The sequence below is a fragment of the Crinia signifera genome, chromosome 3 (genome assembly GCF_055691185.1).
Source record: "Crinia signifera chromosome 3, ASM5569118v1, whole genome shotgun sequence".
Lineage (NCBI taxonomy): Eukaryota > Metazoa > Chordata > Amphibia > Anura > Myobatrachidae > Crinia > Crinia signifera.
The window spans coordinates 205,809,075-205,828,434 of record NC_139219.1 but is presented as its reverse complement, the minus strand read 5'-3'; the positions used below and the strand labels follow the sequence as shown (position 1 = coordinate 205,828,434).

Sequence of the window (19,360 nt, the reverse complement as noted above, 5' to 3'; positions counted from 1 at the left end):
CATAACACCTAATCATATTTCTACCTCAGAATCATACTACTGTATATGTATAAACATTAGGCAATTGTTTGTATCCAATGTAATAATCTCAAAGTGTTAATCTGTTTCCAGCTCCCACTGATGCTGAAGCACTCATGCAGAAATATAGTCATTGAATGTTTTATACACCCTATTATAGGAAGCGGTACATCTGTCAGAACAGTCTTAGGTCTACAGTCATTAGGTCGACCCCGGAAGGTCGACTGGCCCCAAGGTCGACAGGGTTAAAGGTCGACATGGCTCAAGGTCGACATGACTTAAGGCCGACATGGGCCAAGGTCGACATGAGTTTTTCACTGTTTTTTTACCCGAATGTCGACACAGTCGACATGGACACAGTTGGAGTCGAACCGCAGCCCCTCGCATCGCTCGCTTCGCTCGCCATGCTTCGGGCACGGTGCCTCGCTGCGCTCGGCACACTATTTTATTCTCCCACCACGCCCTAGTGGATGGTAGGGCATGAAATACCGCCTGTCGGCACATGTCGGCTCAAAAAACAGTGAAAAACTCATGTCGACCTAATGCCTGTCAACCTAAAACCATGTCGACCTTGAGCCATGTCGACCTTTAACCCTGTCGACCTTGGGGACAGTCGACCTTCCGGGGTCGACCTAATGACTGTCGACCTAAGTCTGGTCTGACAGATGACCGTTTCCCCTATTATGTGACCCTACATGCTAATGAACAGACAGGCTGTCCTGCATGTCACGACCTATGGTCCAATCAATCTCAGTGCACGGCAGGTAGAGGTTAGTACTGGATTTATTAAATAAAAAAGGAATCCATTATCTGCACCGCCACTGTGCTGTCTGGCCAAACAATGCAGACATCACTCACCTCTAGCCGGCTACTGTAAGATGTCAGCTTATATATACTGACACTGTGGTAGACTCAGTGGCATAACAATGTCACTGCAGCCCAAGTAGTGGCTTGGAAGAGCCGTCACCACAGGATCTTTACATATTTCATGCGACCTGCCCATCCACATAAAATCTGCTGAAAATGTCCCTCCAAAAATGGTTGCTGCTTTTGAGTAATAGAGGGTAGCATGTAAAGTGTTGCCTGGAAGTGCTGGATCCGGGTGCGCTAGTGTATGCCACAATCAGTGAGGAGGGGAAGGAATTTATAATGGAGTTGCACTAAAGGCACAAAAATAGAATCAATACAGTAACTGACTGAGGGGTGCTATAATTGGGTATTACAAGGGTTCAGGGACCTGCTGATAATGGATGGGGGATGTGCTGATCAGTGTGAGGGGGGCACTGATACATAACATAGGCACCCATACCAGTGGAGCTACTAGAAACCCGGCACCCCCACTCAGAAAATTTCAGCCCCCACTCCCCTCATGGCATCTGCTCTTCAGTCCCCAGTCACGGGTCTGCCATAGGGGTTCTTCTCATCATTATCAGGGCCGCTGCCACTGTCTGGCCATCCCCACCGGGTCTTTTGGTCCTGCTCCCATTAACAAATCCTTCCCTATGAGGCAGTGGCCATTTTGGGAGGGACATTTTCAATAGGGGCTACGAGTGTTCAGAAAGTTCAAGTATCTGCAGGACCTGGTAGCAGCGCCTTCAAGTCACAGCAGAGTCTGTAGGGGATACTAATACCTTTATAATACTCATTGTTACACCCAAAACGCGTTAGTGTTGGCTACATTATATGAGTGCCCCCCCAGATTCTTACTGATTGTAACAGGTTAGCAGGTCCCTCATCCCTTATAATACCCATTACTACACCCCTCAGTCAGTGTGACAGGGACTAGCGAGGCCCTAATAAGCCACTTTGATTGCCTTGTGATAAATCTGCTAATGCTCTGTGAGTCCAGGAGATGCTGGCTCCCCCCTGGTTTCTGTGTCGATTGCAGTAGTACCGGCTCCTACAATGACAGGAGCAATGTGCTGCACATATTGTTACAGTACAGCAGCCAACTCATGTCACCGAGTAAATTCTGGTGTCAGCCCTCAGAAGATTACACCTGAGTGCATCTTACAACATGCGTATCCCCGTAGAGACACCACTAAAAGAAGCTACAGTATAGTCATCTCTCACTGGGCCTGATTCATGTCTGTAAGTAAAATAAAAAAAGCAAGTCATTGGTCAATACCATGTTGCAATTCAGGTGGGCAGGTGAAACATGTGTACAGAGATTTAGATTAAATAGGAACCAGCAGCAGCCCAGTGATGCAGCAGAATCATACCCCCCCCCCCCCCCCAACTGTTCCTATTACAGTCCCGCTGTCCCAACCATGGGTCGCAGTGTCCTGTGGCTGGGGGTACAATTGGGGTAGCTGATGATCACACCCCCAAAGTCACAAAAACAGGGGTCGCGGTGCTAATTTGTGCCCCCTCCACTCAAGGTATTGATTTATCTTTGCTTTGATGCCTTCCCAGTGCAATCTTGGACTCCCGCAGTAATGGGGCACAGTGCTCGCTATAAACAGCTTTGACAAGGTGCTAAGGAACAGATAAATGCAGTATCTTCACAGCAACTAGCACTGATACAATGTAAGGCAGAAAGGTATGAGTGGGAAGAAGTTTGATTGTGATGCCCCACTTAGTGATGTAAGATAGCAGCTATGATAGAGTAGAGATCATGGCCATCAGAATACAGCTTCATAGTGAAATAAGACCAGGGTGGCAGTAGATGTCAACATGTATGGATTCTTTTTATGTATCATTTTATAAAACTGAGTAAACGAAGTAGCAGCCTTGAATGCCTGACCAAATATGGAGTACATAGAACAAAACTTGAAGGAAATGGATTGGGAAGCTGCATAAGCACAGAGGCATTGAAATGACATTTATGCTGCTTAGTGTGCAGTGGAAAGCAATGTCCTGCTGTGCCTAATCTAAAGAACAGGACACATTTCTGAAACAGAGTTACATTGTGCGCTTACCTGCATTTACTAAGAGTTACAGTTATTACATTAAATGAAAACAGAGCAAAAGAGTGGAAGTAGCATTGGTTTGTTTGGAAGGATTAATAACTAGATGGGTTTAGATATATTAGTGTCATTGTATGGAGATTGAACGTCCTGCACATAAGATTAATCGGTACTTATGTATTATCTGGGCTCCCATGTTAAATGCACCCCATTTTTTCATACCCCTACTATCCAACTACGCATGGAGTTGATTTTATATAGTGTGGCGAGCGCAGCGAGCCACCGTGCCCGAAGCGTGGCGAGCGCAGCGAGTCCCGCGAGGGGACGCGGTCTCATAAGAAAAACGGGAGCCCAGATATTACATAAGTACCGATTAATCATATGCACAGCTGTCAGGTGCACAATGTGGGTGCTTTTTACCAACTGATATGTATCACATCTGATTTCCCTTGAACTCCCTTACAGCGGCATCACTAGGGGGGTGTGGCCCATCCTACAGTGGGGTGACACCAAAAAGAGCCGCACTCACACCCGCACCCTTGTTCCGCATGTCTCCACTGGCAACTTACAGCCTGCACCTGATGCTGACAGTAAGATCGGCGAACTGCCAGGTCTGTGCGCTGTGCAGATCTCAGGATCACAGTGCCGCACATGGTAGGGAGTGGTGAGATGAGAATCACTTGACTGTGTGGGTAACGAGAGAGAGGACCTACTGCCACCTTAAAGTTTGTGGGTGGCTTCTTCTCCTGTGTCTACCTGGCTGGCTTACCTTCAACCCTACCAGAGAGGTTTGTGGTAAATTTTAATAATAAAATAAAAGTATACTGTCATTATATCTATCTATCTATCTATCTATCTATCTATCGGGGTGATTCTAATTCCCTCGGAATGGGTCGAATTTGGTCCTGTTCCAAAGGATGGGGGACTGTGCATGGCCTTTTATGCACATGTGTAGGTCCCCTTTGCAAACGGCTTTGGCGACTTGCATAGTCACCATGCCATTTGCAGGGAGTGGGCAGGCCTGGGATGGGCTGGGGCAGACGGCAAGGACAGGTGTTGCCCATGGGAGCGCCCAACGGCTCATGGGTGTTCCAATGAAAAAGCTTGGCGTTCCCATTACAATGTGGGTGGGAAGAAGTGTGACGGAGCAGGAGCTGACATCTTCATTCTCCACTGACTTTTATTTGGGAAGGCAGGTGAAATCATTCAGGCGTCGGGGACCATCAAATGATTTCTCCTGCAGTCCTCATTACACATCCCCTCACATGGTAGTGACTGGTCTCGGCAGGAGGTGGTGGTTGTGGAACTTCAAAGACACCAGATCTACACTTTCACTTGAGAGGCTGGAAAGTGAGTATTGGTATTTGTGTGAATCACACTAGTTTTGACGAGGGTGCTAAGAAGCCTTCCACCAGCCCTGATTACAATAAGATTTCCTGAGCACATCAATAAACAATAAAGCCTGTGAGCACGTATCGTTCATCGTTTGGAGTAAAAACTGACCAATATTATGAATGATATCTCTCAGAAGGGCCAAAATGCGATGATGTTCATTATATTGCCCAGTGTGTATGCACCTATAGACTTGGAGAAATCAAAGCTGCGAGAAAAACATCAGCTAACCGACCTAAAGTTTTTGCTCAGATTGGAATATTAACGTAAAAATACATTTAATTCATGCAGTCAAATCTGCAGACCTGAGAATATAGTAAGCCTAAAAAACATTATCTGCAAATAAGCCCATAGCCCCTTTGAATCTCTGAGAAGTGTTGTCTTGAATCTTAGTAAAATGCTTGTATTATGTGCATGCATTCAGCCTGTGACATAGTAAAGCACTGGGCTATCAAGTGATAAATGCTAAACAACTTAATTCACATTAACACACAAACAGAGCACAATTCTTGTGTATGCCCTGAATAAAAACGGATCTAAAATTACATTTCTAGCATGAAAAACATACTACAAAAATAAAATCTTAGGTTTTACAAAGTTCACATAACTCAACCCTCACAATATCAAATAACTAGTGAAGTAGTGAAAGTACCAAAATGTTTCATTTTGTCCTCAAATTTTTATGACATGTTTTAAGTCAAAGCAGCTGTTTTCAATAAGTACTTTGCTTTGAAATTGTGGCAGAAATGTTTTTCTCCCATTTCTTTTTTTTTTTCTAGAAACAGGTGAACAAATCTTTGGCCATGTAGCAATCACCATATTACTTTAGCTACATAGTTTGACTGCAGGAGGTGCTGTGATCCTAATGCTGATCAATAACATTGTAAATGGTTTCTGTAGAGCTGTTACAGTATAATGGACATCTAGATTTGTGAACAATCAGGGTACACATATGTGGAATCAAATTGCAAAGAGTTTTTCCTTCATTGACTGCAATAGGAATCTAGATGCAATTCCTTCCCACCCATGCAGAAGGTTTCCAGGCATTAGATCTACAGGGTGAAATGTAATAGGATGAGAGAATCAGAAAATTAGAGATTTGGTAAGAAATCTCCAGTTTTTTTAAAGTGGCAATCATTTTGGACGTGATGCATTAAAATACATTGCCTCCATTCGCCACCCCACAGCAGCGATGCTAGTGCATAAGTATTAACATATGCGACTAGCATTGCAATGCGGTGACGAAGGCCCCCCGCACAACCGGTGATGTGGTGTGCGGAAAGTCTCTGGCACCTCCTCGGGCGCCTCCTCCTCCCCTCACACTGGGAAGCCTAAGCAGGCTTTCTCCAGCGCCTTCTCCTTCCCCTGCAGCCGGAAGGACATCCGGCTGCGTTGTAGGGGGAGGAGGAGTTTACCTTCCAGGTCCAGGAGGACCCAAAGGAAGGAAAGCCAGAGGGAGGGGGGTCGTCGATATAGGGTATTGCCACTCAAAGGTGGCGATACCCTGGACGGCGAAGACGTAGCAGTCGGGTTTTAGTACATTTGAAAATGCAGTAAAACCCCCCAAAATGGGGGTTTTACTGCATTATTACCTTAGTACACCCCTCCCTTACACTCCATTGAGAGCTGCTCCATCTGTATTTTAGAGTTTAAAATGACAAGTCTGTGGGAGAGGTAGGGTATACGGCTCCAACAGTGGGGATCCCAAAAGTCAGTATCCCAATGTCGGGATCCCGACTTCCAGGCTCCGATAGGGGGCGAGCACAAAGAAGCCTCTTGCGAGTTCCCTGCACACATTGCGGGCCCGGTGGCTCGCTGCGCTTGCCACAGGTTATATTCTCCCTCTATGGGGGTCGTGGACCCCTACAAGGGAGAATAGTGTGTCGAGATCCCCCCTGTTGGAGCACTGGCAGTCTGGATCCCGACGTCAGGATACTGACTGTCAGGATCCCCACTGTCAGACCTTCATCCGGGCACCCTGTGAGAGTTGTTGAATGAGTGATTTAAAGGAGAGGGATTAGGCAAGATTAATGTCAAGGCAACGTACTTATGACAAATAATTCTACATCATTTAGTGTGTACACACAATTGCTCACGTCCATGAGTCGCATTGAACATCGTCAGCTGTACAACATGTTAATAGATGACCAGTGTCATAAAGGACAGATTGAGTTATGGTTCCACCCTTCATTACATTGTGCAGTGTGTATGGGATATCTGTCAGACCATCGGTATAATTGACTGTCATTCTGATGTGTAGCGGACCTTAAGTTTGGTACACTGGAGTGAAATGTACTCAGCCAACATACTGGACCGGAGTCCCAACATATCAGAAACTGGGTACACATTGAGTGATGTAATGAAGGATGTAGTAACATATCACTCCTTCCTTCATTATATATGTCCGCAGTTGCTGGCGTAATCATAACGTTTGATGTGCAGCACATGTCACTAGCGACCGCGGGCTCGCGCAAGATGATCTAGCTGATATATCCTTGCGCTACTTCCGAAAATGACATATCATGCCGACATTGTTCCTGTGTGTACCCAGCTTTAGGCAAGAAAACATTTTTTTTTTATTATTATTATTATTTTTATTTTTTGGGTTGGTGAGTGGGATCTTGACCAGACAATCTATACTGTACAAACAGCATTCAGAACTAAAGAATGTACATGTAAAATGTGAAGTGTGTTGCACATCTGTATTAGAAACAATGTAGTGGACTGCTAATTAAAGCAAATACTGTCTGTGTACTTATAGATTCAATTAAACTAAATGGAATAATTGCTGGAACGTAAATTGGACTTACATGGGATCTACCAGTTTGGGCAATAAGGGAAATCAATGACAAATTGTTGAAACACCTTAAGGCATCCTGTGCTTAAAATATACACACATTTGAAAATAAATTGATAGTCCTATCCTTTCTAATATAAATAAATAGGATGTTATATAGGCCATTATTCAGATCTGATCGCAGTACAAATTTGTTCTCAAAATGGGCAAAACCATATGCACTGCAGGTGGGGCAGATGTAACATGTGCAGAGACACTTAAATTTGGGTGGGGTGTGTTGACACTGAAATCAAAATCACAGTGTAAAAATAAAGCAGCCAGTATTTACCCTGCACAGAAACAAAATAACTCACTCAAATATAACTCTCTCTGCACATGTTACATCTGCCCCACCTGCAGTGCACATGGTTTTGCCCATTTTGAGAACAAATGTGTACTGCGATCAGATCTGAATAAGGGCCATAGTCCTCTATTCTGGGACACTCTTTGATTAAATGATGGGACTGACCTATTTCTGTTTCTTACTAATACTTTTGACTATTGTTCCTTGATTATTGCAGTAAAAACATATTTATTTCAATATGCCACCAAGAAAAAGCCATATTTCCCATTCAAAATAATCAATATAAAATATGATTGCGTAGATCACAATTAGGTAGAGTAGATTACAAATGTAAAATGCTGAATTATAGTCCAGTTATTTATGTGCAAAATATAACAATTTGATAACTTATGGTGTGTACACACGGTACACGGCTGTGCTATTCCATCCTGATATGATTTGATTGCATCGGGATCGAATCGCAAGGCAAGCCAGAACACACACCAACAATTTTGACTATATAGTAAAGATCTGTAATATATAGTCAATGCAGCCCTGTCTATCTGGCTTCGATTTGTGCTGGGTGGGAGTGCGCATCGGGATCGCAATGGGATCGCAAAGTTAAAAAACCTGTACGATCTGCTTGCGATCTGCATGCGATCCCAATGCGATTTTAACTATATAGTCAAAAGTGTATGCTGAATTGTACCATGTGTACACACCATAAGACAGTATCTCTTTTTTTGTTTGTTCTTTCTTGTTGATATTATATACTCCCCATTATATGTAATTCTATATTTAATTTTTGCCATACAAATACTCAACATAAAATATGTTGCAACACCAAAGCAGTAAGATAAATATCGGCTCTGCCTGTGAAATGATAGAAGTATTGTACTGAGCTTTCCAGTCTGGCATAGTCATTAAAAAGACGTTAAAAGCATCATTTACTCCAAGTGCCTCAGTCCTGACTTTCGTGCTGTTCTCCAGCCTTCCTATCCATCTGCTTGCAATTTTGGAGTGTTGGTAGGTAGAAGAGATGAGCACAGTACAGTTAATTGATGCCTACATAACTCTTTCAAACAGTTTCTCAATTGATTTTTTATGATCCTTTTCTTTTTTGCAACAACTACATTGAAACATTGGCTTCAGTCCAAATAGCCTAATGATGTTTTTCCAATTAGGCGTAAATGTAACAAGCCTTGCAGAGAGTTAGCGTAGAGAGGGCCAAAGGCAACCAATCAGCATTTGTTTATTTTACTAGTACAGTCTTTAAAATAACAAAAGCTGATTGGTTGCTTTACCAACTACTGTACTTTATCTCTCTCCAAGGTTTAACACATCTCCATTAACCCCTTGAGTGGTGGGATTTGCTCGGACCAGACAAACCTACCAGGTTAATCCTGCCCTAGCAGTACTCACCACTCAAGGGCAGCAGCCAGTCCCGACTCCCCCCTCCTGGCAAGCCATGCTTGGGGAGGTTCAGGGAGGCTCGGGGGGACTCATGCGCTCCAACTCCCGAGCGCCCCAGAGTCCCCCCGAGCCACCCCGAACCTCCCCGAGTGGGGCCTGTTACCTGGTAAATGATGCAGTGCTAATGGCGGTGGGAGCAGCGACAGGGGAGCTCCGGCATACGATCGCGAGAGCGTGGAGGTCTGGGGTGGAGCGACAGGAAGGGGAGAAACGGACGGGTGCTGCTGGAGGTGGTGTGCCAGTGGTGCACAGCTGGAGGCACCAGTGGAGCACACCTACCTGCTGGTAGTATAGCTGGAACTTTCCGGGACAGCCTGATGCGGCAGCACAGTTGAGCCCGGGAAAATTGAAGGGAATACCACGGAAGTGGTTAAAACTGATACAGGTATGGAAAAAAATAGAGATAGATACAGAAAAACAGACACTCGGGGGGAAATTTACTTAGATGGGAGTTCTATTTCAAATCAAATCACAATCTACTTCTTAACTATTTAGCAAAGTCTAGAATATAATAGATATTATCTGATTGGTTGCCTATAGCAACATCACATTTGAAATAGAACTACCATCCTAGTAAATTTCCCCCTTATGGGGCCTACACACATAAGGGCCCATTTATCATGATCGCATTTACAATGCGATCTGGGCGGAATATTACCGCCCAGGATCGCATTGTAAAATGCGATTATATCTGAGGAATGTATCATTTTTAAGGGTGCAGGGACAGGACTCCGATAGGAGCCCGTTCCTGTGAAGCCCTTACCCGGAAGCCGGGAGGTCAGCGCATGCGCGGTTATTCGCTGACCCCCGCCGACCCCTCTTACCACACTGCCCTGCTCGGGCAGTGCGATGTGTAGCCATAGGCTACAATGGGGTATCGCCATACCAGAATGGCGATAGCCCAGAGGTGCGATGCCGGGCTGCCCGATGTTGATACATCGGGCAGAAGCTTCGCATCTCCCATAGAAACTATGGGGGATGCGGCCGGCGGAGATCGGCCGCATGGGGCATGCGGCCGGCGGGGATCGGAGATCCCTGCTGCGGTCCCCCTTTGATACATTTAGGAGATACTTAATATTTGTGGCTAAACCCCGAAAATGCACGTTTTCGGGGATTTAGCCGCAAATATGGTTTGATAAATGGGCCCCATAGTGATGTTTAGCCATTTTCTAAGCGATCTGACTAGATCGCTTAGAAAATGACCCTACATTGCTGTGTGTGTTGGGACCAGCGATAGCAGTGCACAGCCTCGTGCATCGCTATCGCCGGTAGAATGAAGAATGAGCAGGGACCATAGATATCATCATCGCCAGTGTTCTCTCACCGGAAAACACTGGCACTGACAGCTCGCACAGCACATCGCTGTGTGTGTGCTGAGCGAGCAGTGCTGTGTTCTGAGCAATCTAGTATCACTCAGATCCCTCTGCACACTCGCTATGGACCAGATGCACTAAGCTTCAAAAGTGATAACATGGAGAGTGATAAACAGCCAACCAATCAGCTCCTGTCTAACATTTTGCAAACACAGTCTGTGACATGTCAGGCAGGAGCTGATTGGTTGGTTGTTTATCACTCTCCACATAAGACTGATAAATACAGGATAATCAGTTTGCTACAAAAGAGTCTGATATTGTACCTAAAAGAACTTTTCAGAAGCATCAATATCCAAAGGCCCGTATTCAGTGCGACTGGTGAGGGGGTTAAACGATGGTTTATTCTCTTTGCCATTGCATATGATATCCTATACATACTGTATTACTGTTTATCTGCACAATCCAATTGGTGAACAATCTAATAAATCATTGCAGTCACATTTACCCTCCCCCGTGCTGTGTCTGCACAATGATAGCTACTGTATACCCGATTGGTTGCTATAGGCGACATCCACTCTTTTCATTTTTAGAATCTTTAGTAAATGTTCCCTTTTGTGTGCTCAGTTTCCCCATTGCTGTCTCACACCTAACAGGCACCTAACAGTACTACACAATTCTACGTTTGGATAAGCTGCTAACAAGCACTTTTGTCATTATGTTATACAGTGCAACCTGTTACATTTTGCAACTGTATATTTCATTGATTTGTTGTAAGATATACAGCTGCTTCTGCTAGTCCTGCATATATACAAATGGAGGTGTTTCTCCAGTCTGACAGCCATGATACAGTATATTAGTGATGACAGATGTGGCTAATCGTGACACACATCTATATTTAGCTGTATACGGAATGGGAAAGCTCATTGTGTCTCCTCTGTCATAGATGAGTGTCAGTTACAGACGAATAAATGATCCTGGCAGAAAGATGAGCAGCCCTGTATCCCCCTATAGATGAGCAGCCCTGTACCCCCCCCCCCCCCCCCCCCTGTCTCCCCCGCAGGAACAATCACCCGTATCCTGTCAATTAGAAGTGGCCCCCGATCTACCCCATCATAAACCTGCTACAGAGATAATCTCTATCCTTTCATGCTATGAACCATGTAAGAGGAAAATCTTTTTTTTTTTTTTTTCCAGCCGACCTGGAGTTTCATTTAGGAGAAAATGGGAAAACCCTGCTCCATAACCAATAAAATGTAATCTTTGACTGCAGTGTGAGTCATTCATAAATATAGGTGGAGAACAATGGCATCTCTTGTCTGCCTCTGATCTCTTCCCATGTGTGATGCAGTCACCCACACTGCCACTTATAGTAATAGCAGAAAGGAGCTTTCCCACGGCTACAGCTATTATTATACAGATTATATAATACTGGATGTATGTGCGTGGTGGGGCTGCAGAAAGCACGCAGTGGGAATCGGCTGCTGGGCGCAAGTTGCGCCCGTGAACTAAATGTAACATTTGTGTTGTTGAATGGACTGAAGTTAAGAGATGTGTTACAGCCGCCACCTGTGGAGCTTCCGATGTCCCTTATTGTATGGAGCGCTACACCCAAACCACAATCGCAGTAATCCGTCATATATTACCCACAGCAAAAAGCGGAGCAGGGGCAGAACTCTGGGAGGCAATGGAGTCATCTGCCGCGGGGCTCCTGCTCCCAAGGGGGCACCTCTCCTCCCCTGCAAGTTTGAATCAGTTATTTAAAAGCCAAAGATATTGCTTCTGCGGCTGAGTTCTGAAAAATATGTGTGTGTGTGTGTTATCTATCTATATTTCTGAACAGAAATATATATTTTATATAAGGTTATATTGGGTTGTGTGTGTGTGTGTGTGTGTGTGTGTGTGTAGGGGGGGCACCAATAAATATCTTGCCTCCGGGCAACTGGAACAAACTTCTGCTACTGATGCGGAGGAAAGATGAGGAGGGAAAGAGCGCTTATGTAACACTTCTCACCCCTATAGACCTTCCCACCAATTACCAACTTTACTAGATAAGTTCCTAATGGCTTTATTTATTATGATTGTACCGTTATGTGTATTGCACATCAGCTCTATTGTTTAGTAATTGTATAAGAATACATATCTATTTGCAGAATTAAGCTACACATGAATTGCCGTTACATTTACCACTCTACACTACATAAGGAAAACAGGACATTTTCCACTACGAATTTGAAGCAAAGAAATTCATTATTTCATCATGGACTCTGGACATGACATTACCCTTTCTGCCGGCATACATTTATTGTTAGACAGCAACGAGGCCGAAGCCTCTAGGACAGGAGGATGAAAGCTACGCACAGGGCCATCCATTTACCTTGCTGGACAGATGTCTTGCCTTTGGCCAATTAAAATTGTCAGGTAATGAAAGGACTGCAGAAAAAAGAAAGAACAAAGGACATGGCAGAGAACAAGAAAACAAATGACCGGACAGCAGTGTGGGAAATCATTCCGGGTGAGCCAGCCCAGAACACCCTCTCAGGAGAGTCAGCCCAGCACACCCTACCTAGTGAGCCAGCACCCTTCTCAGTAAGCCAGGTCAGCCCCTGGAAAGCAAGCACACCCTTCCTAAGGAGCCAGCCCAGCATATTCATTCAAGGGAGCCAGTCCAGCACACCCTTCATGCGGAATCAGACCAGCACATCCTTTCTGGGGAGTCAACCAAATACATCTTCTCCATGGACCCAGCCCTGCATATCTTCGCTAGGGAGTCAGAACAGCACACCCTCTCTGGGGAGTCAAAACAGCACACCCTCTCTGGGGAGCCAGAACACACCCTTTCTGGGGAGTCAGCCAAGCACATCCTCTCTAGGAAGCCATTCCAGCACACCCTCTCTGGGGAGTCAGAACAGCACACCACCTCCGGGGAGTCAGCCAAGCACATCCTCTCTAGGAAGCCAGCCCAGTAGCTCCTCTCTGGGGAGTCAGCCCAGCACACACTCTCTGGGGAGTCAGCCTAGTGCACCGTCTCTGGGGAGTCAGCCTAGTGCACTCTCTAGGAAGCCAGCCCAGCACACCCTCTCGGGGGAGTCAGCCAAGTACACCCGCTATGGGGAGCCAGCCTAGTGCACCCTCTAGGAAGCCAGCCCAGCACACCCTCTCGGGGGAGTCAGCCTAGTGCACCGTCTCTGGGGAGTCAGCCTAGTAAACCCTCTAGAGAGCCAGCCCAGCAAACCCTATCGGGGTAGTCAGCCCAGTACACCCGATATGGGGAGTCAGCGTAGTACAACCTCTAGAAAGCCAGCCCAGTACACCCTCTCTGGGGTCTCAGCCTAGTGCACCCTCTATAAAGTGCCAGCCCAGCACACCCTCTCGGGGGAGTCAGCCCAGTACACCCGCTATGAGGAGCCAGCCTAGTACACCCTCTAGAAAGCCAGCCCAGCACACCCTCTCGGGATAGTCAGCCCAGTACACCCGCTATGGGGAGTCAGCCTAGTACACCCTCTAGAAAGCCAGCCCAGCACACCCTCTCGGGGGAGTCAGCCCAGCACACCCTCTCGGGGTAGTCAGCCCAGTACACCCGCTATGGGGAGTCAGCCTAGTACACCCTCTAGAAAGCCAGCCCAGCACACCCTCTCGGGGAGTCAGCCCAGCACACCCTCTCGGGGGAGTCAGCCCAGTACACCCTCTCTGGGGAGTAAGCCTAGTGCACCCTCTATAAAGTGCCAGATCAGCACACTCCCTGAGGACGGGCACTGCATAAACTCATCATTTCCTAAAGCTCACAGCTTAATCCAAACCTTGATGTATAAATTAAAACCGGAACCAATCGATTTAGCCGTGAGTCAGCCTGAAGGGAAAAGCAATGTAAGGTTTGGGACTGAGGAGGAATTCGCTCTCTCTGACCCCAATGAGTGGCCTACTTAGCTTCAGGACTGGGCGGTGGTCGCTAAATTAGATAAAAATGTTTAAATGAAAGGTATGGAAAGTCCCCTGGTCCCTCCCTGGCGCCCCCAATGTCCTTCCTGCTGCTGTCACCCGCTCGTCCTGGATTGTGCCGTAATCAGTAACATTGTCAGATCCAGCAAATGCTGGGATGGGGAATTAGGTCTGATCTGTGCCGCCTTTCATCTCCCCTGTCCTAATCCACAGCACCCTTTCCCTCCCGGGCCGCATGATTATGGTCTCACTTTAGGCAGTTTAGGAGAATTTCAGATGAGTTCATTCCCTCGGAGTAACAAAGCATTATTATTATTAGGGGCGTATCTATAATTTAACACGTTTTTGATCTCCTTTAAAGGGTTTTAGTAACTCAGTTTAATTGCCAGAGATTTTAACCCGTTTGTGTCAGGAACCTGCAGACACAGTTGTACTAACACTGTAAGACCATTGCATTATTATATATAAATGATTTAGACTTAACTATAAACTTGTGCGTAGGATCCATGTTAAAAATAGGCAGAAACATATTACAAACGGAAAGTACACTACAGTGAAAGTTGTACTATTGTCATACTGTGTTGTGTTGTGCTATTGTGTATGTACCTACTGTATATGGATAGGAACGAATTAAACATTACCCACCTCTATCCTATTGCAATGATACAGCAGAGGACAGTCCGAGTAATTTCAGGGATAAATGCGGAGTAAAAATGTGAATATGTGTATATATATATATATATATATATATATATATATATATATATATATATATGTACACACACATATATACATATAAAAATAATATGTGTGTATATATATATAGTTTTATATATCTATATAGATATATATATATATATATATATATATATATATATACACATACACACACACATGTATGTATAAACACACACATATCTACATTGTTTTTATACAGTGCATGTGTAGGTTCCTTATGGCACAAAACATAGCCACGTACTCATTAGTTACATTGGTCACAGTCGTTCGATTGTTACACCATATATTAAGGAGAAACCTTTATTTACACCGATTCCAGGGATTTACACTAATTCCTAGCCGAAGAGCCGCTGATATTAAAACGATCGCCGTGGAAATAACTTCCACAATAAGAGAATCTCACCAGCCAGCATATGCTGAATCACTTGTCCTTATTCGCTACCTGTGATTTACATTTCTCTGCATTATGGCTACACCGAGCTTCTGTTTTTCTCACAAATTACGCTGGGACATAAGATCGCTTACACGCAGGAACTGAGCACCCACTCCAAACCAATAATCCCCGCTGACATTTGGAACTATCCTTATAAGCGAATAAACAGAAGTAATAAAGGCTCAGAGAAAATACTTAGGTCAATTTAATTGATGCACGTTATTATATGATGCAATTAATTGGGGGGGTGGGGGGGTTGGGGTGTGATTGCAAAACTTAATATATTTTAATTATGCCGATTACATATATTATATGTATATTATTATATTATAAACTAAAACTATCATGTTTATACTTTAGCCTTTGTCTGGAGATGTTATTAAGCTAAAGGACCAGGTTGGAGCCACCACCACGGTTCTAGTTCCTTATTATTATCATCTCAGCCACCGAGCTGGCTTCCCTCAGCCTGAAAGTCTCACGTATTTGTTTATCCAAGCAATGAATATGTTCAGTTGTGTCTGCTCAGCCTAAAGTGGGCTAGTTTTATTAGAATCATAGGCTCAGTTAATGTGTTTTTTAGAGGTGAGAAGTTCAAACATGATTTTGACTGGGAGGTTTATGAAAAAAATCGGAATACAATTGCAGCTTTTGTTCAGAATATCTGGTTCTGTTTAAGTTTCATGAAATCTGTGTTGTCTTATGTCATAATATTATTAGCACAGAATTGCTTTGTCAATGCTTTGCCCAGTACACGCTTGTTCGGGTGCACGATGCTTTTCTAATCATTTCCTTCCTGAATCACACCGAAACTAGGATCTGTGTAGTTCCCATTTACTCCAACGTCCCTGTTGTTTTCCTGAGTAGAGTACAGTCTGTGAGCCCCATGCTGAGACGCTGCTTGTAGTGACTACTGAAACTGGATTCTTTGTACTTCTCATATACCAACCTTACATTAGGTTCAAATAAAATCAAATAAACATAACACGCTGCGGTTTTTTTCTATTACTTTAAAGGGGACCAGAAAATAATTATTTTAATTTCTTCACCGTCTTAAAAAGTTGGTGGCGTTCAAGAAATAACTAATTAGGAACCACGCGTTTAATTAACTATAGTAAGTGTACAATAGAGAGAATAAATACTTCGACGTCATCCTTTGGCCTCTATTTAACCCTTTGAGTGCCAAGTGGATTTGTCAAAATAGGTGTAAAAATTGCCAAGCAAACATATTTATTCATCAGAATCACCTGTGATGTTTACCTTATATAGGAAATATAATCTTTTTTTGCATTACTTTTTTATTTGAATTGATATAACAAATGTGAGTGACGCCGGTGTTTTTAGTGGATATTTTGAAGATCTCTCACAGAGATGTTGGTACTCAAAGGGTTAAGGGCTTTAGCATATGTTTAAAATAAATGATTTAGAGTTTCATGATGTTGACTTACAAAAGAAATATGGCGTATGCAGAACCACGCAACTGATGTCTTTCTTGGCTTTTGTAGAACTGTAAGTCCCAGCAGGACACAAGGGCCGGGGGCTGTTAGGGCCTGCGTAAAGCTAAATAGTTCCACGGGTTATCTAAGGCCCCTGCGTATTGTTATAGTAGTAGCAATGGCTACCGACGTCTGATCTAGAAGCACAACCCATTCAATCTCATTTGGAAGAACCTATGGATGCCTTCATTCCCCTTCTAGGTTGCTGGTAACTGCAGAAGAGCATGGATGAATTCTCCCAACACCAAAGTTTATTTGTTTTTTAGCTTCATGTCCACATTTGGCAGCACCCCATGCTAATCTAAATACGGCTTCTGTTTATTCCTGTCCTAATTGTGCTACACAAACCGAGTTTATAGAATAGGAACGCGAGCAAATCCATCCCAATTACTCTCAGCCTGGCTTACTCCAATTATGGAGCCAGTATCCAACGCACGATCGTGGGCAAGTGATCCCCCTAGGACAATGCACCGTCTGTACACTTGTTTCACAAAAGCCACTGAGCAATTAATAAGAAAGAACAATGTTCAGTGACTTTACCATATGGTGAGCTTGTATGTTACATCATGTTTCTGTTAAGAATTCAACATAAACCACAAAGCAGCCCTGATCAGTACAAGATGTGACCTGTCAGATGTCTTCTCTTCTGCTGCAGAACTAATTTGGGAAGATTTGATCAATTGGATTTCTGATGATTTGGCAAGATAATGAACATAATCTATCCGATAATAAATGAAGGTTGTGTGCAGATATTTTACAAGTGCAGCTAGGCTGTATCTCCCAGATCTCAGATGTATATGATGTATTATGCGAGCTCTAGAGAAGCTTTGGGAGGCTCTATTTAGGAAATCGAAGTAACTGTCAAGCAATGATACTTCGCAGGACCACCATCCCTTTTAGCGAACCCAATTCTTTTCCAACTTTTGGGCTGGAAAGACTTAAATAACTCTTCAAGACATAAATACACATCGCAAAGAACATTACATAGATTAAGTAAATGTGTTCCATGCTTTGAATGAAGTCGTGTTTTATTAAGGTACGAATTCTGAGATCGGATCGTGAAAGGTATCCAATAATCGCATTACAATCGCATTACATTCACATTTACTGAATGGACCATGAGTAAAACTTACCAAGGTTGACGAAGCTCATGACCATGTCCGCGTCATTGAGAAAGTTGCTGTCATGCAGGCTGGCTATAGGCGGACTCTGGGTGGTCAGTGGGGCTGTGCGGTAAGACTGCGCTTTGCGGGAGTAGCCGTTAGCTACCGCTGGGTACCCTCTCCTCACTCCCCTGCTCTCGATCATAGATCCACTTAAGGAGTAGCCCAGCATGTCGTGCGCCTCTTCATTAGCCATCACGTTATACAGGTCCAGCATGAAGAGGGGGGCAGAGGACGCCTGCTTCCCAGGTGAGAAGGGCCTGGGTCTGTGCGGTAAGCCCAAAATGGACAGGATCTCCCTTTGGATTTCTTTTCGTTCGTGGTTTCGTAGTCTCCTGTATATAAAGCTGGAATGGACATGGTTTTCCCCCAAGCCCATCACTAGGCAGAAGCAGCTACTGAGCAAGGCTGCTATCACCCTGAGGAGTTCCATGTCTCAGGAGCTGACACTCACTGCTCCCTGTATTATCGATCTCACACAAGTGGGGTAGACTTCTGAAAAGTTAAAAAGACGACAGCCCGCTTACATCAGTGTCATCCGTAGATCGGACATCTTTGGTGGGAAGTTCAGGAGATGTCACCAGGATTACTGTCCAAGGCAGGTCCAGCGTCCCTATAGCACCGTGCTGCTATGTAGTCTGCTTGCTGGTGGTAGGAATCCAAAGCTGGGCTGCATGATTCCTTGTGAGTCAGTAACAAGTCCCTGACTCTCCTGAGGGTGCTACTGACTTTCACCAAGTTCCTCTAACAACACCTTGAAGTCGCTTGGAGGACCGGCTGCTATGCTGTAGAGTCGCCCTGCACCGCTGCTCAGAGCCTTACCATGTGGATGCACACACGCTTACAGATGGAGTAGTCTGCAGTGTGCAGCCAGAGAGTATTGGAAGTCCATGTAGAGCCTGTGTCTGTTATTGCCACCTACATGTAGTGCTTACATAAATATACAGCGCTCTTCTAGTCAGATCTAAAGACCAATGTAAGCAAATCCCTGCTGGGAAAGAAGAGGCTTCTCATTGTAATCTGAGCCTAGGAAGGCAAAGCACCATTAACCCCTTCAGCCTACTCCCATTTGTACATTGATACGACGCACTGTGGGCTGCACGTTATGAACTCTTATCACCAAACCGAAGTTTACCCCTTAGGATGTGAACATGTGTGATTCTGATGAACTACATCTATAGTCTGGACATTTGGTTTTCTCCCTTTTCCTTATGTTTTCCTAAATAGTGTATCCAAGTCTCCCCATAGGAGAACATGTGCAGCATTCATCATAACTGGTGACTGAATTAGTAATATATACACTTAAGGACACAAGTAGGGAGACTGGCGTGGGGGCTTACAGGTATCCAAAACTCCCACCCACCTTCCGCCAA

The 19,360-nt window shown here is 44.6% G+C and overlaps 1 protein-coding gene across 1 annotated transcript in view; it reads right to left on the bottom strand.

The window, feature by feature from the left end:
- The window catches only part of BMP5 (bone morphogenetic protein 5), a 171,356-nt gene extending 152,357 nt beyond the window's left edge, over positions 1-18,999 (bottom strand). The window contains exon 1 of the mRNA XM_083177318.1: positions 17,958-18,999. Within this exon, the coding sequence (XP_083033444.1) occupies positions 17,958-18,420 (463 nt within the window). The 5' untranslated portion in view covers positions 18,421-18,999. The remainder of the gene's footprint in view (positions 1-17,957) is intronic.
- Between the last annotated feature and the right edge of the window lie 361 nt (positions 19,000-19,360).